Source organism: Zeus faber (genome assembly GCF_960531495.2).
Source record: "Zeus faber genome assembly, chromosome: 6".
Lineage (NCBI taxonomy): Eukaryota > Metazoa > Chordata > Actinopteri > Zeiformes > Zeidae > Zeus > Zeus faber.
The window spans coordinates 29,214,738-29,241,612 of NC_137201.1; the positions used below are offsets into that span (position 1 = coordinate 29,214,738).

A 26,875-nucleotide genomic window follows, 5' to 3' on the forward strand; every position below is an offset into this window, starting at 1 on the left:
GCCCATCTCTTACGAACACACACATGCGGCAGGACCCCCCCCCCCCCCCCCACACACATACCACAAGTGCAGGCGCAGGCTTCTTTTACTCGTTTTCTTTATTTAAAATTTTCTGCAAAGGTACAAACAATAGTAAAATTGCATTGCGTCAGGATTGAATACAGAATGTAGGAAATATAAATAGTCGCAAAAAATTGTGTGTCCTTCCAACAGATGATTCTGCAGCTGGATGAAGCGACCCAGGCTCTGAGTACAGTAAACACTCCACATCTTCAGGTATCTATTAGAGCTATACGCTATACAAACCAAATGCCCCTTAGAGTAAAAAAGACATTTAAAGCATTAAAAACCTTCAATGTACACTCTTCTCCAATATACACCAACTCAAAAGGAGCCTTTCTACAGAAAAATTGGGAAGCAAATGCATATTCAACTACAAAGAGAAATTAATATTTTTCAAATATTCAAGCGGACTGTGTTATGAAGATCTCGTCTTTTTTTTTTTTTTTTTTTCTTTTTCATTTTATTTTTTTTTAATCATCAGTGTGGAAGTTAATCATGTCGTTTAATGGTCAGGGGAACAAAGTCTGGAGGATACTGCCGGAATGGTCCTTTTTTTATTATTATTATTTTTCATGATGTTAGCCTTCATGAGTTTATCCTAAAATAGTTTACTGTCCATAAGAGAGAGCCAGCTCCCTGCATTCGGTATGAAGATTGGTTGAGGAAAAAAAAAAGAAAGAAAGTTAAAACTGAATAATTTGTGTCAGTCAAGTGTTACGGTCGTCAGAAAATTATTCGCTGTACACACACACACACACACACACACACACACACACACACACACACACACACACACACACACACACACACACACACACACACACACACACACACACACACACACACACACACACACACACACTAAAATTCTTTGTTGTGTTGGACCTGTGAACATGTGTATGGAGTGGATGTGCTTTGTGGCTACGTAAGCATCTGACCACCATCCTGACTCTGCACAGCTCAACACTTACAACATGGCGGAGCATAAAACCATTTCCAAAACACATTATTCTTTTCACCCTGTAGCAGTAAACAACTAAAAATGAAAATGTGTTGAACATGTGCCAGTATTTAACCATTAAACAATAAAAATAGACTTCCTCTCTAACCGCGATGAGCAATTTAAAATGTCCTCCAGAGCTCGTGGGCTGCCGTGTCGTGGCATCCTGAGTGAGTCTGTAGGAGGCGGTGCATGTGTGTGTGTGTGTGTGTTTCTGTGTGTGTGCCTTTGTTTAGACCACACCCAGACACACAAGGGATCTTGAATCGCCAGGTTGATATGGAGAGGTCGGGACAGACTCTGAAGGCACCACAATTTTTTTTTTTTTTTTTTTTTTTCTCTCCTTTCCCCCACCCCCTCTCCTTCCTTTTCTGAGAAGATGTTATTTCAAACGCACTGATCTGAGAGTCCGTCTGGGACGCGCATCCACTGCCCGGGACGTGTCGACAGTTGTCAACACGTCCTCGTCGTCTCTGTTGACACGCCGCCCCTGTTGACTCACGCTGCAGCCGAAAGGAAAAGAAAGCGCGTCGTCGCAAAACGAGAACGCGTTAAAAATTACACATCATTGTTCAGTGTCGAATCATTTACAATCAGGTGAAATGGTGAATAAATCAAATAAAGGACTGAACGGTGAAGGGGTGCGGAACAAGCCAAAGATTCGGGACAGAGACCAAAAAATATTAACAATTCTAAAAGTATCTAAAAATACACGTGTGGGTGCCTGAAATGGTCTGTTGGTGGTTCAATTTCAGATCGGTAAGGGGCCAAGTACACTTCCTTGAGGGAAACCTCATTTCAGTAGCGCCTTGTAGAGCAGCAGGGACCTGGCCGTGGTCCTTTCCTGCTCCAGACAGAAGATGAAGTCCCTGAGGTTCACTCTTGTGATTCGCTGACGGAGCTGCTGGCGGGACGAGGGGGCCGTGGACGAGCTCGCTCCTGAGCCTGAAGCCACCTGGTCGGAGAGAAAGAAACGAGGTGAGGCCGGCGAGCAGCGCCGCGCGGGCCCCCGGGGAGCGCCTGCGCTGAAGCATGACCAATGGAGAGGGCCCAGCAGGCACAGAGGCAGGAAGCGCAACGCTACCCAAATGAATGATCTTATCTTATTTTATGAACCTCGCTAATCTCCTGCAAACCAGGTTGTCAGAGCTTGGGATCCCACAATAACTAATACTTCAAGTTACACTTACAGTATTAATAACACAGAGACCATCACGTCACCACAGGCAAAGATGTCTTGGTTTCTGGTGTGGTTATTGGTCACAATAACCACAGTAGGTTTTCGTACCCAAAATCTGACAGGCAGATATATACACAGACAGATAGATATATACACAGACAGATATATATATATATACACAGACAGACAGAGGCCCGTGATCTGCGCTCCGCTGTGTGCACATCCCAGGTGAGCTGAGGACGCGTTCCTCATGAATACATCTTGCCCAGACAATCCGCTACCTCGATATCCAGTCACACTTTCAAAAAAATAAACGCGCCTCATAAAAAAAGAGCCCCATAGGGTCCATGGGCATGGGGGCCATTGGGATAATGCTTCCTGCCACACCGCAGGAAATTGTTGAGGAATGGTTTGAGGAACATGACGAGGAGTTAGAGGTGTTGACTCCTAAATTCCCCAGATCTCAATCTGATGGAGCATCTGTGGGATGTGCTGGAACAACAAGCCCGATCCATGCAAGCAGGATCTGCTGCTCACGTCTTGGTGCCAGATAGGGCAGGACACCTTCAGAGGTCTTGTGGAATCAATGTCTCCACGGGTCAGAGCTGTTTCGGTGGCACCAGGAGACGCTACACAATATTAGGCAGGTGGTTTTAATGTTGTGGCTAATTGGTATATATATATATATATATATATATATACACACACCATTATATTTTGAATTGTTACCTGGTGCCTGAATTTTGTGTTTTCCTTTAAGTAAAAAGACATTTCCATCATAAACTGATGAAATTGGTGATCATTAATAGCCCATTTTTATGACTGCTGATACTGATAACTGATTTCTGCTTAAGGGAAAGAAAACATTCATTTGTTCTTCAATGTATGTGGGCGTCAAGCAGACAAAGTTTAGTGTGTGTCCATTTGCCATTCCCTGAGCCTCTATCATAAGCCTGGCATTGTCTGAGCAATGAACACCTTGTACTTGTGGGCACTCCAGGTAGGTTGCAGTTCTGGAATATGACAGCGCTGGAGGATAATGGGCTTGGTAGCTTCACAACCAGAAGCTACCAACGTGACTTCACACGCGATTCTCCTCAAATCGTTGGAAATTAATTTGTGTCTCTTTTTCCTCAACATGTTTCTTGCGACCCTGTTGACTATTTGCAACAAAACTTTTGATGGTTCTGTGATCACGCCCCAATATCTCAGCAATTTCAGGAGTGCGCCATCCCTCTGAAAGACCTTTCACAATTTTTGACTTTTCAGAGTCAGTTAAATCTCTTTTTTGGCCCATTCTGCCCGAGAAGAAGCTGCCTAATAATTATGCACACCTTGATAGTGTTGATCTCCTGAGGCCACACACGCCCTCATTACACAAATACACATCACCTGATATGCTTAAATCTAATAAGCATTCAAGTTTATACAGCTTGGAGTTGGAAAAAATGTATAAAAAAGGTTATATGGTCAAAATACTCACTTGCCTAATAATTGTGCACACAGTATAGTTTAAGAGCAGAGTAAGATCAGGTTAAATTTGGTGATTTCTGCAAAATTCTGTATAGCCCAGCCCAATGATCAGAATCATAATCAGTTATATTCGCCAGGTATATTTACATATACAAGGAATTTCTTTGGTGCATTTCAATACAGACCATAAGCCTCAAGAAATAAAAAGGCTTGACAGCCCGACACAAAACGTCCCGCACCAATTCAGAGGCAGCCACATCAGTGTTTGTTCGGAGCAGGGGCATGAGCCCTATCTCACACACCAGTTAATGGCCGCCCTGGCCTAAACCTGCACTGGAACCGCCACACCTTAATATCAAAGATGTGCTAATAGCCCCAGGGGGAGGGCCAAGCCCAGCGCCTGTGGCCTCTTCCCCTGCTGCAGGAACTCTGCTCCAACAAGCCCTCTTTCTCAAGACTACATTAGCCAATCAGTAATTTAATTTGAAGCTGCAATGACTCCAAGCACAGCTTCCCATGCTGCATAAATGGCCCGAGGGATTGCTGAACAGAGCAAAGCATTTAAAAGAAAACATCACATGGGCAGACGTGAACATTTGTGTGTGAATAAGTAGTTTCCTGAATCAACCCTGGAGTCAAAAATGGGGAAATACAGCAGCGTTAGGATATTTGCAGAGGGAGGGCTGTGAATAGGAAAATATGAGGGCGTGGGGTCAGACAGATATGACTGGCCGAGTTTAATCGACAGTGGGAGAGTATTGAACCAACTGCAACACTGAACAGCTGAAATACGCCAGTGGCTCATGCGCACATTGCCAAGAGCCACGATGTTAACCGACTCGTCGCTGAGCAGTACTGGTTCCCTATAGCGTCAATATCTGGACAGCGTCTGCGTTGGCTGGGCCTGGGGGTAAAGTCTACAAAACTAAGTTTGAGAACCACATTTTGTAATATTTTACCGGTCTCATTTTTACACTTTAAGCAGTGGATTCTATGCAGCGCGTCGTGGAAAAAGCATCGGTTCCCTGATTATGTGAATCGCATGGAGCCAACAGCAAGGAGTTGAAGGGCTTGTACCCCAAGTTCTGGGCAGCAAATGTAACTGAATATACCAGCAACATGAGAATGACCATAAAGACTTCTAAAGTTCGAGAGAAATAAGCTAGACAAGGGGCCTGTAGAGGTGTGGAAGGAGGTTGTCTTTAGTGAATTTGAGGGAACGTGGGAGATAAAAAATTCACAGGAAAAGACTCAAGCCTAAGGCACAATTTTAAGAACACAACTTGAAACTGGTAGGTCTGGGCAGACACCTAGGTCTACAGTTCTGCCAAGTTGAGGGGGGAAATGGATGGAAGCCAACTCAGTAAACCAAGTTGATCCGTTCAAGCTAAATAGTACAACTTTGCACTTTGCGTGGTCCCTCCGGTCTTGAGACGCAACTGCGTTTTCTGTTACGACAGTTCATGTGCAAATTGTCTCAATGAAGTCAGTGTGCCCGCCCCCAACAATCTTTCAACAATTCCATTGGTCAAATTTTGTGCCGATTAAAGTTTTGGAGAGCCACTTGTTATATTCCAAATTGATTTTTAGGTAGTATATGCAGAAGAATGTGATCACACGTGCAGACGCTTGTGTCAGTGAAGGGCACGAAAAGACAACTCTCCAGACAACTCTGCAAATGACCACTCTGGAAACCTACATGCATCTCAAACTGTTTCCTAAGCTCACCTCGGAGCTTGTAAATAATGCTTGCCTACGCTTCTTGGCGGGAATGCCTCATTAAAGGATGAAAATGATACGCCCTTTGTATGTTACTCTCGAAGGAGAGAATCCTGTTTCGCGGTGACATACAAGGTTACAAGACTACAAGCAAACTGCACCTCCAGGCCAGTGCACACGGTTCGACGGATGCCACCAATTTTTCTAGATGCACAATGCATCCGAAACAGGTAAAACATTCTGTCAATCTGGCCCTCAGATTCTGAAAACACAAAGTGTCTCAAAGACTATGATTAAGCTTGCGGTTTCATTTGGGCTAAACAATCCATATTCTAATACCAACGGCAATTAATATGTATTTTTTCCCTCATATACAAATCCTTACATGTGATCTTAAGGTAAACATAGCTCTGCGCGCCTTGTTTAGCAGCTGCTTGTTGACCGTTGGTTGTGTTATTATACAGTAACACGCAGGCTGCTGTTTGTGTGGGACCAGAGCCCGAGGGCAGAGCTGACACCAGGGGAAAGGAATGAGGCTCCAGGTTCACACAGGAACACAATCAGACCATTATGAAGCTAACCCCCCTGCGGTAATGCTAACCTCCTAGTTGGGCAGAAGATGTACACATACCATACATCTTCGTATGTTCAGGTACATTATATGCATGCATGCATCCCACATGTGAGTACATATGTAGAAATACTCATGATCAGTTATAGGCTCTCAATATTGGCAGCATAAAATCGTGACAAACCCAACTGCTCAGGGCGATTACCACATCAGAAGATCACTACTCTGGGGGGGAAGGAAGAGAGAGAAAAAAAAATAAAAAAATAAATCGGTCCCAGTGTTGCCTACTCCCGCTTATTTTGTGTAAACTACTGTTTGAGCTCTGCTTGGCTGGCCCTCTGCCCTCCCAAGGGAAATTTAGCAGGACCCTACGCTCTGCACTGCAGGCCTGACCAGGCTGCAGGCTGTGATGGATCAGCCCCGCAAACCACAAACAACAGCCTTCAACCCCAGGGCAGCCCATGCTGGGTTGAGTACATGCTGAGAAGTGCTTCTTTATTTTTTACACAACTACAAAAAAAACCAAAGGGAAAGAAAATCGAACTAATAACAAGTAAACAAACAGACATGAGGTGAAGAGCACTGTAGTCAATCTGACATTCATGCGTGTTAAATGCAGAAAAATGTACCTGTACAAGATTTTAACTAACCGGAGCTGCCATGCTTATTCAACGACCCATAACCAAATTTTGTACAGAATTTCGTCATCTGCCAATAAAAAGTACCAGTTCTCTATTTTTCTTTCACACATATTATTGCAATTGTTGAGACCATGAAAAAAAAAAAAAAACCCACCCAAATAAATAAATTAAATAAATAAATTAAAGAAAAAACCGTGACAGCCTAAAAGGCAAAGACAAAGAAAATGGAGTGAAAGGAAGGGAGATTAAAGATTGTTCCAGGTACGAGCCCAGATAATAATTTTGATGATTTTCATGAGAAATGTGAGAATTGCATTTGGACAATGTCTCTTCAAGGTTCCCTTTTCCTTGAACCCCCTCCCCCAACCTTTTTTTTTTTTGTATAATCCTGAGCCCTGTCTCTCGCTTTTCTGCACAGCGGCCTCCGCCTTTGTTTGGCATCACTGGGGGGCGAGCCTCAGGCAGGATGTGTGGGGAGGGACAGGGGGAAAGAGGGAGAGAAGGGGTGTTGTGCTCTTCAGCCCCGGGCTCATTTCTGCAGAGACTAAATCTAGGGTTGCCCCTCCAGGCGGTGAGCAGGGTTGGGGTGGTGGGGGTGGAATACAGACACACCCACAGCGAGCCTCCCGGCACAAACTGACCCCCTTCACTCAACTTAGGTCACATTCAATCCCTAGATGGAGGGAGAACTGGTTGTGTCTGTGTCTGTGTGTGTGTGTGTGTGTGTGTGTGTGTGATTGTGTTGATGGTAGTGATCACAAAGTAAGTAGATTGCACTTCCAGTCTTTCCTCGGGAAGACACAGTGGTGCTGTTGAGGGCAGAGAGACACTGGCCCTTTATCAATACCCAGCACTGAAACAACGGACTTGTGTACTTGGAAAGTACTTTCCAAGTACTTTCCAGCTCATCCTCAGGAAGGAACACACTTGTCAGGTTTCCCCAATGTCACGCACAAATGATGTCTGCTGATATGTCAACCAATCCCATTCATCAAGTCGCTCACTTACTAATGCATTCTTAAAATGAGCAGAACGCTGGCTGTGAAAGGTGACACCCATGAGAGCGCGGAAAGGTCCACATATTGTGAGACGGCTCCGTGTCTTCCACACGCAATGAGAAAGAGCTTTCTAACGGGTTGCTTTTCAAGCACCGACTAGCTGCATTACATTTAATTCTGTCTAGATGAACACTACAGCCACACAGATATAGCACAGAGTGCAGGGAACAGCGCCACCTGGTGAAGGCAACTGATACTATCTAGTATCTGAAACAGCAGTACGGAGTGACTTGGCTCTTGTTAGAACGACATTTCAAACGTCTTGTCGTTCGAGTTTGATCAATATCGATGTCCATTTGGAGCAGAAATCCGTGAAAAATTGTCGTAATTTCATTCGTTTCACGGGCGGCCAGCCTTGTGACATCATCATCCAAAGTTCGAAGTCCAAGCTTCGTCTCCCGGAACTCATTCCCCTCCAGCCACTTCCCAGTGCGACACGTAGACGGACAACTTGAGCCGATGCTGCGTTTAAAAGAAACTATGAAAACTGTAACTCGTGCCACATTTGCGACATGAACAGCCAATCGTACAGAGCAGAGAAACAACCATGTGACACTAACAGCCAGCCGCACAGCAGGAGCGCCGGCGCTTCCTCTGCTCTCTCCCCGGACGCAGCGCTCAGCAGGGATGAGGCCCTCCCCGGAGCGGATGCGGCAGGCCTTCCTCAACGCCAATTTGAACTCAAACCCGCCCTCCCCCCAGCCCGAGGCCTGGCGCGGCCCCCATCCTCGCAAAAGATGAGCGGTTGAAGAAAGAATCTGCGACTTTCAGTGACATCTGGTCTGCCATGGATCGAGCCGCTCCAAACGTCCCACGCATATAATCACAGCGTGCCGAGTAGGGAACTTCGGAAACCTGTAATGCGCACCTAACATGACTCAACTGGACCCCGTGCATTGCTGCCTGCAGCTACTTTTTTAGATTTGCTTTTGCAGGTAAAACAGTTGATTTGACTGAATAATACCAGTTTCCAGGGTCAGGTTTTAGGTAAACGTAAAAAAAGGAAATTCAGCTTAATTTCAAGTGCTTTTTAACAGCACAAATACCTTTTTCCCCCCACTGTGAGAACACAGGAAAAGGCTTGCTTGTGAGCACCCAGGCAGGAAGACCTTACAATTCGTCTTTCTTAAGTTATTTTTCTTCCAAAATGGCAAACGTCCCCTCAGACCTTGTAAATGGCTCCACCGCGGTGGCCGCTCGGCCTCACCTCTGTTCCTGCGCTGGAGGATCCCGGTGAGTCCATCTTGCGTTTCTTGCGAGGCCCGATAGCCGCGAGGGCCGTGAGGTTGGCGTCTCTCTGGCGGATCTGAGCCTGTTCCTGCTGCTGCATCTGCAAAAACCAGACGGAACACACATGTCGTCATGGAGAGTTGTCTGATGGCGGCGAAACCAGAACATCAACAATGCCGTGGCTTAGAATGATGAGGTGTGGAAAGACCAAATTATTAGGCTTCTTATTATTAAAATGCACCCTAATAAAGGATCTTTCAAGAGTCGTCCGAGATTGATAAACATGGAAAAAAACCAAAAAAACAATGACCTAGGTCAGTGGAATGGGTTTTTGGTACAACATGGTGCATTAGCTCAAATAAACAACGTTCACAACAACAAAACATGGAAGACAGTACATCCACAGATTGACAAAAGTAAATAAAAACATTTAAGAAAGTGCAGGTGTCGGGATTAAAAGAGTTGCTTTCTAAAGTGGGATAATTTGCTGGGCAGAGTCCTACAGCGCCTCCCAGAGGCCTTGAGTGGGAAGGGTTGGTGAACAGCGGGAGAAGGGTCACAGATGACTTCACTCGCCCTTTTGAAAGTGTGATTGTGATGTAATTACTCAACTGAAGGCGGGAGGGTGAATTTGAATTGATGACCATGTGCTGCAGCTTTTCGTGTGCATGACTACTTGTGTCCGTCTGTATTTTTAATTAGAGGGCAGAAGTTAGTTGATGATTGCATTTTCCCAATTTTGCGATTGAATATGTTCCCAGTTTGAATATGTGAAAGTGTATGAACCTGGACGCCACTGACAGAGCTCTGTCCTTGAATAACGGTTACTTTTCGTGTTTTAGAGCTTATTGTTACCGTTGCCTCACGTATCAGTTCCTTAGTCTGCTGCATACAGCCGCTCCTATTCAGGCAGCGATTACAGTCACTTGGGAACATTCAGTACAATTTTTATATATCATATATTGCTATTGCTACCGGTGTGAAACCACTTTAAAAATCAAGCTTTTGTCATGAGGTCTGTGGTCTCCGAGCACAACGACCTCCGACCTCTAGGCCCCTGCAGCGGGGGAGGCGGACGGACAGGAGCCGTAATTCGGGGCAGCGTTTAGGCTCTCATTAGGACACCATCACAGTAATGAGAGCAGAAGCGTCGCACATTGTGAGCATAGACGCGCTGACTCACACTCCCACTCCCTCAATCACACCCGTACTGCCTTTGTTTCACCCTGTACACCGACGCATCGTTTCTCTTCCACAGACACAGCACTAACACACAGACGTGGTACAGTAACCTTTGACCTGACCCGTCAGCCAACGATGGCCCCCAGAGGACCTGAAAAGCAGGTTAAAAATGGAGAGGCTTCTCGACCGAAGGGGCAGGTACATTACTATCGATGAAAGTAAATCGCTTTGTTTCCTGCAAGAAATGTGGACGTAACGTAATGTATTACAGATATTATGAATGCCAAGGTTTGAATAATAACATTGCATTTCTAATTGCGCTTTACTCTATTTTTGCCAGAATTGCTGGCAAAAATAAATAAATAAATAATGTATAGGTTAACTTTTATGATCAAGTTCCTTTTTAGCTTTTAGGGAATAAATATTTTATTCCCCCGTGGTAGAACGTATCTTTGAAACCCTGGTCCTGGGAAGGGACTTTCCTACAATATGCGAGACGGCATGTACAGTAGCCTCGGGCTCCCTTTCTCTTCATCGGGGAATAAAGTCTCTCGTCTCAAGGAGTAAACCCCAAACCGCTCTGGGGCACCGTCCACAAGAGACAGGACTGGACAATGCTCCTTCCAGCGCTGCAGGTGAGAGCTGACCCCCGCCCTTAGACATGTTTCTGCTGATACGCAACCCCCAACTTTTCCATTTTTTTTCATAAAACATTGTTTCAGGGAATCACAACCAACCCCCAAATTTGATATTATAATATTCAGCCGCCCATTTAATGCTGATTGGAATTAGGGCCCGGCAAGAATTTGAGACACTAACCTGTAAACTTGCCCTGGGCTTTAGATCTAAAATTCATGAGCTGATCTCAGTTTTATTTTTTTTTGTTTTTTTTAATTTTTTTTTTATTTACTTTTATTACTTTACTTAGGTATCTTCAGAAGTTACATGCTTCATATTGAGCCAGGCAAGAAAATAAACAGACATTTATTTCAATAGCGCAAACCAAATATCATGGTCGGAGAGAGAAGAAATGAAATAAAAGCTCTTTCCTCCCGTCTTGAGCAGCCTGGGAGATGATTGAGCCGGTTTCCTGTCGTGACGAGCCCTCTGAGGTTCCACATAACCAGATTAAACTACTTCCTGGAAACAAAGACTGTAGAAGTGGAGGCCGTGTGTTCTCGGAGCGAGGCTGCGTGAGCAGGGGGCGAAGCCGCGCCCCCCCGCATCGGCCTGCTGGCAACGGCGTTCCGGGGGGAATGTTTGGGTTCTTTTTTCCGCAAAGCTCCTTCCTGGTTTGTCGTATATTGCCGTCTTTAACGACACAACATGAGAACAGTGGAACGCAAGACTCCGGGCGGGGGATGACTACCGTTTGACTTGAACTGCTCATTCAAATATACGGATAATATGAAAGGCACAACACTTCAGAACTTCCAACGAGAGAGAGCAAAACTTCATTAATGCTTGAAATGAGTTGAAGTACAGGGTTCATCACAGTGCCCAGCGGATGGATAGTCAAGAATAGTTTTGAATGCAGCTGCACAAAACCACTACCGCCTTTTATTTTTATATTTCTTCTACTTGCTATCAAGAGGCAAGAGGCATCGCTTGAATAACTTGGCTATTGAGATGCTGGAAGGCGTGTTTCCCTAATTTCACGGGAGCCAGGCGCTCCGTCGATATCTCTGTTCTGGACACACAAAGAGGAAATTGTCTCCTCATCTGAATCTGGAAATGCTAGAGAAAAGGCTCAATTTCTCAAAATCAAGAAAAAATAAATAAAAATAAAAATAAGTGGGAATGGGAGGCGCCCGAGGGAGGGAAATAAGAAAGAGTGGACAGAGAGAACGCAGCTTACCTCTTTTGCCTTCTGCTTCAGTCTGGCTTGTTCAGGGTCTTCCTGTCTGGCACGACTCTAAATGTAACCAACGCACGGATGTTGATCAAACGAACACACACACTGCAGCACATCGCAGATCATGAGATAAGGTTCATTTCTGTTAAACTGAAACCATATTAAGCTGTGTGTGTGTGTGTGTGTGTCCGCCCTACCTTGGCGGCCTTGAGCAGGATCTCCCTCTCCTGTTCGTCTTTCCGCTGCTTCTCCATTCTCTCCAGCTGCTCAAAGAACCTCAGCTGAGCTCGGACGTCTGACGACTGCTCCAACGACTCCTCGTCCTGAAAGTGGGGTCAAAGGGAGGAGAAGAAAGAGGGAAAGAGGAGAGCAGAAGAAGAAGAAGAGAAAAAGAAATAAAAAAAATAAAAAAAGTGAGGAAAGATGGAAGAAAGAGCAAATGATGAAGAAATAAAAAGGAGATGGAAAGTGGGAGAAAAGGAGAGAACACAATGTTATCATTCTTCACCTTTTCCAAGAGAGGAGGATCTGGGTTTGAAACTATTACAATAATGGTAATCATGACAACTGACAAAATAAATGCTTGCAATAAGAAGAATAAAGGACAATAAGATTAATGAGATGTAATACTAATATGAATGACATAATATAAATAAAATAATTAAACAATTATTTCACTGAAATCCTTTGTAATGTTGCTCAACGGTAGATTGAATCACTAAACGCAAAAAAAATTAGCAAGTTAGGCTTTTCATTTTAGGGCGGTGTCTGATCAATTCCCCCCGAAAGCTTGCTTATAAAATTCTGTTCATTTGCCTGACCCCACTGATGCAAATACGCCTTAGTTCCCATATTGTTTGTGCCAACATTTCAACCACCGGCTAATTTTACAAAATGATCACGATCGGCTCAAATAATTGCGATCAGACAATGATGTAATAATTGTGAGTTTTATTTATACACTATAAAAACAATATTATAATAATAAAAACAATAAAAATAATCAGCACTGAAAGTTTCCATTTTCTGGACAAATCCCAACAGGCCACGGTCAGCCCAGTAACACCAGTTAACCCTCACCTTGCCACCGTCACTGCGGTGCTGAGCGACCTCCGACACCTTCTCCAGTAGGGAGCGTAGTCTGGACTGCGTGGCGTGGGAGATGTAGTTCACCACCTCCGCCGGCACCTCGGTCACACCGAGCTTCCTCGCTGGAAGCAGAGGGGTCGACACAGACACAGTCAGGGGGAGGAGATCTGCAGCGTTTTCACCTGCGTGCTGCTGGGGACCAGGGCTGACGGGGAAAACAAACTGCCTGCAAACGGGAACCTTCCTACGCGGCGGCCCCGCCTGACAGCGCGACTCGTCCTTCCTTACCAAACGTGCAAGGCCAAGGAAACGTACGTGGAGAGCACATTTCATACGCAACGGCAATTCACGAAACAGTCAGGCACGAAAGACGTTGCCTGAAAGCACAGGATTATAATACCTTAGAAACAAAAGTTCAAAAACAGAAAATCACAGATAAAAGGTTTAAGTGCAAAGTAAAAGAGGCCTACAGGCTTCAACATGGCGTTCAGATCGCTTGGCTCTGAAAACTTTTTTTTTTTTTTTTTAATGTGAAAGAACGACATCTGTTTCCTAAACTTTAACCCTAAAGCATTTTCTGAATTTCCCCTTGGGGGTTTAATAGTATTACCTGGTATTGAACTGAACTGACCTGGTCAATGACTTAAACTTTAAGGTAAAGACTTAAGCACCTTTTCCACAGCCAGGCCAAACGGTTCACGGTGCGGTTGGTGACGGTTACCGTCGTAGTTCCGCAATGCACGGTTCGACATGGGACGGCTGTGAACCGTTCCTAATAACGGATTTTTGGCCCCAGGGTAGTAACGGTACTGAGTGGGGCCAAAGCGCAGTGCGCAGAAGGCTGAACGACGCAAGTGTTCCATGATCGGTTTCTCACCAGTCTTGTTGTGAGTATTTATATATTTAAACAAAAACAAAAAAAACAACAAAAAAAAAAAAACTTGTATCCCCCAATGGTAGAGCATGTTTATCGGTATGTCAACAAACAAACTCGATCGCTGGTAATGAAAATGACGCTCAATACGGCTGCTTACGTAAATGAACAAACAGAGTAGCAAAAAATAAAAAAATCAAAGACACTGGCCCAGAGTCCTTATATCTAAGGAAATGCTCGGGGTAATAACACCATATTGATTTTCCTCTTGAGACACTGAAAATGGTTCTATGTGTCACAAAAAAAATTCTTATTTGAGTTTCTTTAATACCCGACACCTTTATAGGGCACTTGGTGTCACACTTTGGATGTCGGACATTCCCCCAATACCCTATTGGAACTGGATGTTGCCTACCTGTCTCCAGGACGCGGCGGTGCAGCAGCCCCGTTGGCAGGAAGGCCTCGTCTTTGCACGAGCGGATCTTGGTTCCCACCAGCTCAGAGCTGGTCGCCAGGATTCGGGCGTTCTCCTCGTTGAGGTTGACGCCGGCCATAGACGCCACGTCGTTAATGTCATCGTCATCTCTATGGAGGGACAGCAGCAGGGGGCAGTTTTAAGGAGCATTTCGGGAAATAAAGTGGAATTTAAATAGCATAGCAACATTAAAACAATTCCTGCAAAGAACTTAGAGCTAGCTAGCAGATTTATCTCCAAACCTGCAGTGTTTTACAGATATAATTAATAGATTAAGAGATTAATAGATTATAATTAAGAGATCGGTAGTATTCTGCAGGTAAGGAACTTGCAACTTACCTGCCTATTAATAATATAAATATTTTCTATTAATAGTTCTCTATACAGAAAAAAGGCTGAGTACTGTTGATTTACATAAACATATACCTATTGCCAGCCTGCATTTAAAAACAACAACAACAAAAAGCAGGTGCATAGTATTCCATCAACCGAGCTGCGTGTAATTTTTAAACATCAGATAGTTTGACACAAAAGATGGATACTGCCCTCCAGTGGTTGGTCTCTGTAACTACAACTAAGATACCAGCTTGGTCATTTGTGTACAAGACATAGTTCTACCGATCCAATCAGAGAGCACCTCACCTGAAAGTCCCGCCCCCTGGATCACTCAGCTTCTTCTGATTGGCTTGGGCCGCTAGGTGAAGCGGACTTTTACCCGCTATGATAGTGGGTCCCCTCATAGCAGCCCCTGGAAATGTCAGTGAAGAAACAGTAGATTGCTTCACCAATTTGTTTTCCGATTCAAAATATACAGACTAAACCAAAACAAGATAAGCAAATGTGACCGTGGCCAGTTAAAACTATCTACCGACATATGGTATAGATTTTCTCATCGGAGTCCGGTGCGATACAGATTTCGACAGTACCTTGGGGTCTGATGGTCTGAGTGATGACCATAGGCATGCGGGTCTGAACCGTCTGGACCCCTGGTCTCCTGATACCCTGCAGAGGAAGAGATAGAGGGGAGGGAATCATACAATGTCAACACTACGTGTGGCTGTGGATTGTGAACCGGCACCAATTTGGCATATACGTCCAATTGCCCAGAATCAAAGTCACCCCACTTGCAAGTCCTCTTATCGATTGCCTGGATGCTTCTCCCACGCCCACACGTTTTTGGCCTGTTCAGTGTGTGATCCTTGGGCTCCAATGTGTTGCGCTTGTGAAGGAAGAGTTAAGCGCTCGGAAGTGGGGTTTGACTTGGTGAAAAACAGCACGGATGCTGTGAAATGTATCTTTAATGTGAACGACAGTCTAGTGATACTGCGGAATCCTTCACCCAATAACACTTCACTGCCCCGTTCCTGAGTGTCCGGGTAAAGCCTAGCTCATACTTCTCCATGCGACTGAAAGGGTGGGATGAGGTGGGGTGGGCTTGCCTGATTGTTCCCAGGAAATAAGAAAAAAATAAAAAAAGTATGAAAATATATATTATGTCAACATGGCACCGTCAATAACTGGTCCAAAGAGAGGTATGACCCATCAAGTGTTGTTTCAAAAGGTTTCCAGCCTCGTCATATAGGTTGTGTCGACAAACTTCCTGTGTACAAATACATAACGCGTAGGTTGCTGTGCGCAGCCTACACTTTGTTTAAACCCAGTGTGTTAAGCAGAGATCCTAATTGCACTGGCATTGCCAAACAATACGTAACGTGTTGCTCACAAGCGGCATTTAGATTTACAATGCTGTAGTACTAAGACAATGTATGCAGCTGGCAAACTTCATCCCAGTGCCATGTACTGGGGCTCACCAAAACGTTCAAAACCAATACCTTGTTTTTGTAATTCAAGTACAAATTCATATTTACCACTGATTTATCAATCAAAGCCATCCAACCAAAGCAATGCCGTTAAAGATAAAGAAACTTGCAGGATTTCATGAAACATAAGACTTTGATGTTGCATGTGTTAAGCAGCCCACTGTATATACTGCAGCACACATGCACTACTGTGCTTTAACTATGGAAAGCAGATAAAACAGATCAACACATCAGCAGAAAAATCCAAAATGTAAGTTTAATATTATATTTAATGAATGTGCTTTTGGTTCTTTCTCAATGTTGTCCCACAGTGACTAAATCATCATAATAAACCCCTTTCACACATAGTTCCCGGTAAATTATGGGGATAACCTTTCCAGCACCGCTGGTGAGTTTCACTATACAGCTACATTCAGGAAAAATTCCGTCTTGTGCATTTTCACACATGCCACAACAATGCCGGAACAGGTGGGGCAAGGGACGGTCCAGCAGAGGTCACGGTCCGTACCCTACACGCCGGAGAGCGTCAGATGGAGCAGCAGAGCGCATGGTGCGACGTACGGACAATGAAGCTCATTCGCTTGCGTGCACAAATAGGATGTATGTGGAGGTAGCATGCAAATAAAAATAAATACGCCTATGAAATAAGGTCATAAACAAAATGAGGTCATTAATTCATAAATTAGTAAATACACACCCGATGGACCAGGTGGAGGTGTGCCCGGTGCCATAATCCTAACCCAGTGTTATTAAATCAGTGTGATCATTTTCAACCTGTCCAACACTCTCTGCCTCCCGAGAATGAATGTCCTCCACCTGTTCTACGTCTCCCTGTCCGCTTGCTCTTTCTTAGCTCCATGCCCCGGTGCAGCCGGCGTGGGCAGATATAGACCTTCACCATCGGACCTTCCCGGGCGTAAAACACAAGTCTAGGGCCTGAGTGGAATTTTTAAGGAGTATAACTACAATTTAAGAATATAAAGCCCCGTCTCCGTATAGATTGGACTTGTTTCAGTTTCTCGTCTTCGCAGCCCTGCGCCACAGCTCGGACTCCCCGATTTTCTGAATGTATTTTTCTTCTTCCGGAAAACAAAATAATTCAACGAATACTTGTGCGAAATAAATATTAGTAAAAACCGACTATTTGTGCTTTGCTGATACCGTATTCGGATCCGCCGCTACGTCACATGCTTGTTCTGGCAATGTTACAGCCTCCATTCACAACACAGCCATCGCGGCATTTCTTTGGAAATTATACAAGGTCTTGAGGTGGGAAATTGCCGGGACAGATTTCCCAGAATATTGATCCCTGCTCCCATTCACACCCCATGCAGGAAGAGTTCAGGAACATTGCTGGGAAAGACTGCATGTGTGAAAGGGGCTATACTAATCTTTTTAAGGGTAAAAAGTATCGGGACGAAATGTCTTTGAGATAATTTTTTTGATTCTTAGACGAGTGTGTCCATTTACCGCCAATTCCCCTCTCCACACAGCACGCCCTGTACCACAGTATAATAACCAAACTGTCGTCAGAGCCTAAGCCCCGACCTGAAAAACCTGAGTCAAATCGAATTACAACACGCTGATCATCATACCAAGGTGGTGGTGTTTGCGAGCGGCGTGCTGGGCCTGACGGTGGTGACAGGGCTGGTGGGAAGCCGTGCCCTGATGGCGGTGGGGGTGGTGGTGGTGGTGGTGATGGCGCCGGGGGCCACCAGCGTGGGGGTGGAGGTGCTGGGCACGGGGACTATCAGAGACTGCTGGTTGTTGAGCAGGGACTGGCGCAGGGCAGGGAGGCTTTTCTGTGGATCCACAAACATTTCTAGGTTAAAGCACAGCACCAGGATGAGGTAATTGAGGCAAATTTATCAATATTATTGTTTGTCTTTCAGTGGTGTAATTGCCACAATGATGAAATATCAAAGGTGTTCATTGAAAACCAGTTCTGATCTAACATCTACTTTACATTGCCATATAGGAGAGAGTATTGTATAAAATTACGATACTCAATGTGATGGACATCAGTTTTCAAATACATGAGAAATTATTCCAAATGATATGTACCAATACTGAGTAAAATTTCTTACAATTATTGTAGTAATACATTCCTTTATATCACCCAACTCTAGTAATAAGACATAAAGTTAATAGATAATAAATTCCTCCTGATTAATATTTTTTGTGGTATATTTCTTAATCTATACCTTGTTTTTCCTGAGTGATTGGCCGCTGATTTAGATGCAACATGCAATTACAACCACGTTCTTCAGCGACATGATTGCATGACAGTCGGCTGAATTCTGCATTTCCTCAACCACAAACCGGCTTTTATTTACCTACCCATGACTGCAGAGGGTTCCAGGCCTTTATTTGAAGCGGGCTTATATTCAAGGCTGGCTTTTACATCGAATTCCCTCTGTTTACTAAGTATATTTGGTCATATTTTAGTGTGGATTTTAAATCAAACTCAAGTCTGGGTGCCATGCCATGCAAACACATGTATGATGAAAGAGAGAGAGATAGTAGCTACCCTAAAAGTTGCAGTTGCTGCTGATAGCCGACGGAATTGATCGGAATTACAGTTTTCTGAGTTCACCTTAAAAGCATCACTTCCTGCTTGGATTGCTGGAGCGCGAGAGCGCTCAGAGCGGGGCATTTGCCCAAAGAAGCGACCTGCTACACAGCAGTACGAAATGGAGAAAATGAAATACATCTACAATAAAAACACAATGTTTTTATATGCTTTGTTTGGGAGCGGAGCTCCGCACCGGAACAGCGCCACAGCTACGATCAATTTTCCCCTCGGTCTGTATTTGAGGCAGGCTTTTATTTCCTTGTGTAGACCACGCCGCCGGCATTTATTAGAGGCCCCTTTTTTTTATTTTACCAATTTATATTTGAGGAAACATGGTATATTCTCTCAATACTGGATCAATTTGGATCAAGATTCTGATGCCAATAACAGAGGATGAGTTTCCTCCTAAAATGTATGTTAAATATGGAAATCTATTAAAAGTGGAGTGTTCCAGAAATGACAGATAGATTCAAGATTTAAGAGGTTATTTGTCACATACATGCTGGTGGTCATACATATATGCAGTGAAATGTCATGACACCTGGTGATTACACACAATAAGCTAAAAAAGTACTAAAATGTGTGTAATGGACACGAGGCTCTCGCACACGACATTTATGGAGGAAGTAGCAAAGCGAACTGAGTAAACAACAAGCAAACAGATTAAAAATAAAAACAAACAGATTACTTAAAATAGTAAATAATAGAATCCAAAAGAGAAGACTGTCATTTCTCCTTTTCCGTGAGATCTATTCAATTTCCATTTTGAAAAAGTAGGAGGCAAAAAGGCTGGATTCAATAGGCAGTATGTTGTTAATCGTAGTGAGAGTGAGAGTACAGTGTGGCTGCATGGGGCACCTTGAGAAAGGGGATGAGGTAGGGCTGTGGAGAAGACTTCAGTTCAGCTTGTAGTCGGGTGGTAAACTCTTCAGGCTCAATCTTAGCATCCTGAGCAAAAATCACAAAACAAGAACCAATGAGTCAGAACCTTAATAATAAAGTCCCAGACCATGAAATAAGAATCACACCTCAGGACTTACGAGTAGATCCTGCACCAGGGACTTCACATTCTTGGAGGTTTCTGGGGAGGGGGAATTGTGGGATGCCAGCTTAATCAGCGTAGCCAGGAAGTTCTTGCATTTCTTCACGTTTTCCTGCATCTCCTGGTTGAAGTGGAGAAAGGAGTAAAAAAAGTGTTCCAGAAATAAATAAATAAATAAATACACACACACACACACACACACACACACACACACACACACACACACACACACACACACACACACACACACACACACACACACACACACACACACACACACACAACAGGCAATGAAACATCCTCCTAGAACAAACCGTCTTCCTACCACTCTTCACAGAGGTCAATTCAGACAATAAAGACCATATTAATTATGCAACTTTAACAAATTGCTAAATAACTAATACGGCCCAGTCCAAAAACATATTTGTTGTGCTGGTGGTTATTTTACACCCCGACTAAAACGTGATTGTAAAGTGTTGATAGGGCTGCAGTGATACCAACATTCCAAGCTTACTGAGCCCGAAACATTTAACACCTTTAGTTTGGAGTCATTGGAAAACAATGCTTGATCTATGATCCATTTCGTGCTATTCCATTTTATCAATTTTTAACACCCAAAATGCCTCTGTATAAAAAAAGTAGAACGTTAATTTGTTTTTAGCATTTCAATGAAAACACATTATGTATTTTCCCATTACACGCATATTCAATGCCACTTTTTTTCCCCTTCTTAACGTGTCCTTCTGTTTTTGTGTCAGGTTGTCAATGCTCGTCAGTTCATGTTTTGCATTAGTACTTTAAAGCAGTGCTACATAATTAATTGTAAATACATTTTTGTACATTTATTGCTATTGTAAGTTCAATTGACATGATGGTCTAGGATATTTGATATCTGCCATATCAAAACAAATATTTCCCATAAAAACAGACTGCATTTTCAACCAAAACACTGCTACGAGCCGTGGGCAGACACGTCAACTGGTGTTCGCCACACACTGGATAAAGTAAAGCTCCATTGCACCCCCCCCCCCCCCAAAAAAAGAGCCTTTTTTTTTTTTTTTTAACTATACTGGATTTGAGGTCGTGATAATCATAAAATAAGCTACTAATAAACAGTGCTTGGATCCCCCATACATCAACACATTGGATTACCCTAAGAAATAATTGTCATCGCAATGTTCAGCAAAAATTAATACGATTATGATTTCAGTTGGAAATGCGCAACCCTATTTTAAAGAGTCAGGTTGATATTAGCCTGGAAAGCAGATGATCCAAGCTCCTCATGATCCTCCAAGCTCATGTTTAGTTTGCTCTGCAGAATACGTCTAGCCACCCTCCGATTCCCACAGATTTCCAGCCGACCTTGCCTGGGTCGGGCCAATCACAACCGTTTATCTAACATGAGGCGGGTTTGATACCATGACTGCACAAAGGAACGCCATTGAGGCATCTTCATTAACAACCAAGATGACTGCCAATGATGTGGAGCGCTCTGTTGAATCCACTATCGCGACACTACTAAACTAACTGGACGGTATATATTCTCTAAAAAAAACAACAAACAACTGCACTTAAAGCTTGTGTTGACAAGAAAGATGTTACTGCCGTTCTTCCGGCAGGATTTGCACGCTGCAGTCTGTTTACATCTTTCCGTCGTTCAGCGCGACGTCACACATTTTGTTGCTCTGATTTGTCTCAGGTCTATCCAATTGTGTCTAGAGGCATTTTGGTCTGTGACCGGAGTTAAAAAATAAAAAAAAAATTAAAAAAAAGAAGAAGAAAACCCCGGGTCAACCTGCTAATTCTGGTGTGAAGAGTATGAGAATCTCCAGCCTCATTTGCATTTGAAAGTGGTCTGGCGATGGCAGGCTCGGTTGATATACAGTACACGAACAAAGCCACCGACCTGGGACACCACGGTGGGTCGGGGGGCGGGGGCGACGGGGGCCACCGGCGTCCCGCTGGCCAGGGTGATGGCCGGCTGAACGGGTTTGTTCAGCACCGCCCCCCCTGCGGTTATCACCGTCCCTGCCTTCTGAGGGGTGCTCATCTTCACAGAGACAGCAGCGGCCGCAGGAGCCACTGTCATGGCCTTGAGGAAGATGAACAACATATTACAAATAAGTAATTACAATAACAATCAAACAACAACAGAAATATGGTTTTAAGTTACAAGCAACTTATAGTAAGACACACCTGGGTACAGACAGTAGTGCCGTGAATGTTGACATGTGTGAGAAGTACGAAATAAAGAAATTTAACAATAGCCAAGAAGGGAATGGTGGGATCTCTGCCTGAAGCTTTTTATCCCCAGAGCTCTCAAACGTATTTTGATGTCTTGCCCCGCCCCTTCATATAATTTCAGATGCATATCACAATGTACAATAATATGTTTGATAATCGTGGAAAGACATGCAAGAGTATGAAACATGGAGGTAGAGGAGGAGGGCACACCTGTACAGCAGAGGGAGAGTTGGACTGAACCATTCTGGGCTGACCCGGGGAGGCCAGCCGGACGGCCTGGCCTGTCTGGACTGTACCGGGAACCTACGGAAAGAGGCGGAGATGGACGGCGGTCCAGTTAAACGATTTAGGTCCACCACAGCCCATCATCTGTAGCGTCAACAATAAAGATTTTGAATGCTGGTGGTAATACGCAGATTCATTCACTCCCCCCGCCACTCAGAGTGACGTAAAGAAAAAAGACAAGGAGTACGAGTGCAAATCGCTGGCTTCCCTGGCGTTGTCGGTGTAATAGAAGGCTCGGGATAGGAGGATATGAGATCTCATCTTTTATCGCACTCAACACTCAAGATAATTTTACCGTGGCGAATTTCCATCATCGGGATAATTGTGAATATCCTGCCACGAGCGTGAATGTCCTGACGAGTGACGGGGGAAAAAGCTGTCTAGCTCACTAACCTACAGTCCGATTGATTTCCTGATTTATTTTGAATTGCCGTTTGCCACTTGTGAACATCCTTTTTGGTTTGACCGCGCTACGATGCCAGTTGGATTTAAAGACCAGACTGAAACAATGCTGCTATTTCGTATTTATTTGTTTATCCTCTATTTATGCAGGGAGACATCCTAATGCCTAATTTAAGCCTAATTTAAGATTGGTTTTTTTTTGCATTCATTCTGCTGTCCTTGCTGTACCTCTGTCTGTGTTATCTGAAAAGGAAACAAGTAATTTATTCACTATGCATTAACAACACAACAAATTGAACCATGTGAATGCTTGGATATCAGGTTGATAGGGAGATACTTTTTATTAAACGTTTTTTTTTCTCTCATTGTGATTACCTGCTGGGTGTTGGCGAGAGTCTGAATCTGTCCTTGTTTGTTTTTCACTAAAAAGGATGTTCCCAAAAAAGAAATAATAATAATAATAATAATCATAATCATAATAATAAGATAAGAATGTTTGTTTCTCAACAAAATGTAAGGCCAAGTGATTCCAATTTGTTTCAGTGTCATTTTAAGAGTTTGAAGCATATTTTGATGATTATCGGGACAATATCGTGAACCACAATTATTTTGGCCAGGATAATCGATCATTGTCCCATCAGAGACAAGGATGCATATATACAAAATATAAAATAATAAAATAAAATAAATAAAAACGTAAAACACACTACAAGACGTCATTATCATTTCTATTCATTCTCAGAAGAGAAATCCTACTCCTCGCTGAGAGTGAGAGTAGGGAGCTTCCTAACTACTTTTTATGTCCTACTCCGATGAAGGAGTATTTTTACTCCTGGTCAAACATTCAGTGCAATTTCTGGGGTCCAGTTGTGCTTGCATAGTCTAGTTGCTTCAGATCTCATTCCACAGACCTCTGATACCTCGCTTATTTCAGGAATGACAACACGAGAAAAATACAGACGTCATAGTATCTGGTACCTTCCACCCTATGTATTTATAATACTTAATGCTAATCAGTGGGATATCTTCAGCCAAATCTCATGTGATTGTGTGTCATTTCTGTATGTAACCTGCATGATTTATGGTGCTGCTGGTGCTACTATTTTAAGACCTTTGTGGCAAACGGTGACCATGGAACTACCTGTGTTTGGGGTTGTAATCGCTTTTAAATCCAAAATACCTTCACACAATAAATGTATTTAAGTTTTTATGTACCAAGTGCTCCGCGTTCTGAGTTTACTTTTAGTTAACGACTCTTGCTGTCATGTCTTCCATGTCTCTCTTGTATTTTCTACCTCTCGATAAGTTTGATTCTGTTTGCAGGCAGAAAAGGGAAAGTGCAACAAGTGAACGTGTGATTAATGTGGATACTGCAGCCCTACGCAACGTGTACATTGAACGTTTTTAATACACGTACGACGACATAAAATAATCGATGCACGAGGCGGCCAGAGAAAACCTAAACGACTGATGGACAATCGCAGTCTCTTGGTTTTTCGTTCCAGGAGTGGAATCCATGACTCACAGGACTGTAATTGAGACACGGTGATTCTGTCTCTTACCGGACTTGGCGCGCTGACTCGGATGGTGGTTCCGGCTGTCGGGGTGGCGGGCCTGGGGGAGATGTTGGCCACCGTCTGGCCCTGCTGGGTCTTCGCCTGGGCCTGAGCCAGAACCTGCTGGGGGACCATGACCAACTGGCCCGTCTCCGTACGCACCAGGACCATGCCTGAAAGAGAAACACACGCCTGTATGTGACATTCTGCTGCCAGTGACATCCCTGAAAACAGTCATACCAGGCTGAGGAAATGAACACCAAATGCCAGCTGATTTTGACTTCCAGAATTGAGGAAAAGTTGAAGTGGTCAGAGTATTCTGAGAAACAATAGTGACTTCACTGAGTGGTTTGCTTTCCAACCCTGTAAGACTAGCCAACTGTTTTGCGAGAATGGTTTGTGGCCCCTCATGTGACACTAACACAGTTTGGGTTCAATGCAAACAAGAAGTCCCTTCTGTGATACCAGTCTTTGACAAAAAACCCACAACAACTAACATTGAATCATTTGGGAGACCAGAGATGTTCTTAGGGAGGTAGAGTGGGGCTCCTTTACCTGGAGGTATGGTAAACCCAGGAGGGAGTTGAATGGTGGTCTGCTGCTGGGGCCTGACTGCCAGCTGAGGAGCAGCGGCCCGGGTTGTGTTCGCCACCAGCCCGGGTCTCTGCTGTGGGATCACGGTGGCCGTCGTGACGGGGGGCCTCACGATGGTCACCCCAGGCTGAGCCACTCCGTTGACGGCCGGCTTGACCCCGGCAGCGGCCAGTGTGACGGTGGTGGCGCCGGGGAGACTCTGAGTCTGGCTGATAGGTGGAGGAGTGGACACCAACATCTTGCTGTGCGTGAGGGGGCTGCTGTGGTTCACGACCTGAGATGGAGCGGCTGTGGAGGAGGAAGCTGCTCCCTGGGCGATGAAAGCGGATCCTTTGGGGTCCACGCCGTTCTGCGACACGCCGCCGGGCAAGGGGACGGGGTGCCTGGGTAAGGACGCCGCCGCTGAAGACTGAGGTACGGAGAATCCAGGCTGCGAAGCCATAGACACGATGATATTGGAGCCACCGCCGGCGTTGACAGTACTTATGACGGTGTGGGCTCCGGGCTGGGGGGCGATCGCGGGCGAGTTGACCAACTTCACCGCTCCGTTTAAACTTTGCGTCCCGGGCGAAGCGGTCGCAGCCCTGAACGCCACCGCCGCGGGTGGCGCGACGACGTTCGGGATCGGAGCGGTCACCACCGGCGCCGGGGTGCCCGAGCCGGAGCCCGGAGCGACAGCCCTGCCGGAGCTAGCCGCCGCGGACTGAGTGGACAAAGTTACGGGAGAAACACTAGGAGGGGGAGACCCCCCGAGAGCTTGTAAATTGGATCCGGCGCTTATGACGCTCCCGGCGGCGGCGGGGGAGGAGGTAGAGGCGGTAAGGGCTCCGGGTTCCCGGGTTAACAACCCCGCTTTGGGATGCCCTTGCTGCGGCTGCTCCGGAGCCCCCGCCGGACCGCGCACTTTCCCTGAGAACTGTTGTCTGCCGGCGCCCGGGGCTCCGTCCCGTTTCGCCTCGGAACACGACGCGGCGGGGGTGTTCTGGTCGCCGAGCTGCGACTCCAGAGAGCCGACCAAGTCGCTGACCGCCTTCTCGTCCACCTCGGTGAAGAGCATGTCCTCCAGCGGGTCGGAGGCTCCCGCCATCTTTGATGTGGGACCGTTTGTGCGAATCGGGTTTTAGAATGTGCGCATGCGCGCGGGAGCAGCGTTTGTTTTCGTGCATAGAAATAAGACGCATAGAGCGGATCCGCCGCCGATAAATAGCGAGTCGCACACAGGAATTACACGTTTAATTACACGGAATCGTTTGATTTAATTAAAACTGGTCAAACACGCCGGCGACAAAATAAACCCTTCATCTGGTTAAAAGTCGTGCTTGGGAAAAGTAGAATATATTAGTTTCCTCCGAATTCCCACGAACAGTAATAATACTCTGGAGCGATTCGATAACCAGCTCCGACGGGCCGATGCAAACCACTCAACACGGGCAGCTAAATGTAATAATTACATTTTGTGCGTTTTTGTTGCTTTTTTTTTTGTTTTGTTTTGTTTGCAATATTGTTATTTTTCAGGTTAATTACATATAACACGTTTCTCTATTTGCTTGGCTCTTTCCCAGGCTTATACATGTATTTTTTAAATTGTATTAATTTTTAGATTTATTCTATTTTGCTAAATGTATATTTATTTTGTACACGTTTACGTTCATTTCGTAGTGACATTTTTGTTCTCATCTTATCATTATTATAATAATTATTATTATTGCCTATTGGATTATATTGACATCTTGTTGTTGCGGACCAAAGACTGATTTAAACATTACCATTAATAATAATAATAATAATAATAATAATAGTAATAATTTACGTTTCGCTGTCAGGAAAGCGTTCATTTCTTTGACATTCTTATTGACAGCCGAGCCTGAGATTACGCGGCGCGTTTTAAATGCGCCCCGAGTCAGCTCTCGCCGCTCTAGCTCTATCTTCCAGCCCCGCGTGTAAACG

General features: G+C 44.7%; 1 protein-coding gene across 1 annotated transcript; it reads right to left on the reverse strand.

The window, feature by feature from the left end:
• Window positions 1-94: 94 nt before the first annotated feature.
• On the reverse strand, window positions 95-26,030 carry LOC307232191 (transcription initiation factor TFIID subunit 4-like). The gene is made up of 15 exons (XM_080003108.1): window positions 24,890-26,030; window positions 24,341-24,507; window positions 22,302-22,394; window positions 21,754-21,939; window positions 19,846-19,968; window positions 19,664-19,753; window positions 17,826-18,032; window positions 15,337-15,412; window positions 15,053-15,158; window positions 14,351-14,520; window positions 13,053-13,183; window positions 12,170-12,295; window positions 11,976-12,032; window positions 8,913-9,035; window positions 95-2,018 (listed from the first exon to the last, which is right to left on the reverse strand). Exons 1-15 carry the CDS (start codon window positions 26,013-26,015, stop codon window positions 1,857-1,859), a joined length of 2,943 nt encoding a protein of 980 aa, XP_079859234.1. The 5' UTR covers window positions 26,016-26,030; the 3' UTR covers window positions 95-1,856.
• Between the last annotated feature and the right edge of the window lie 845 nt (window positions 26,031-26,875).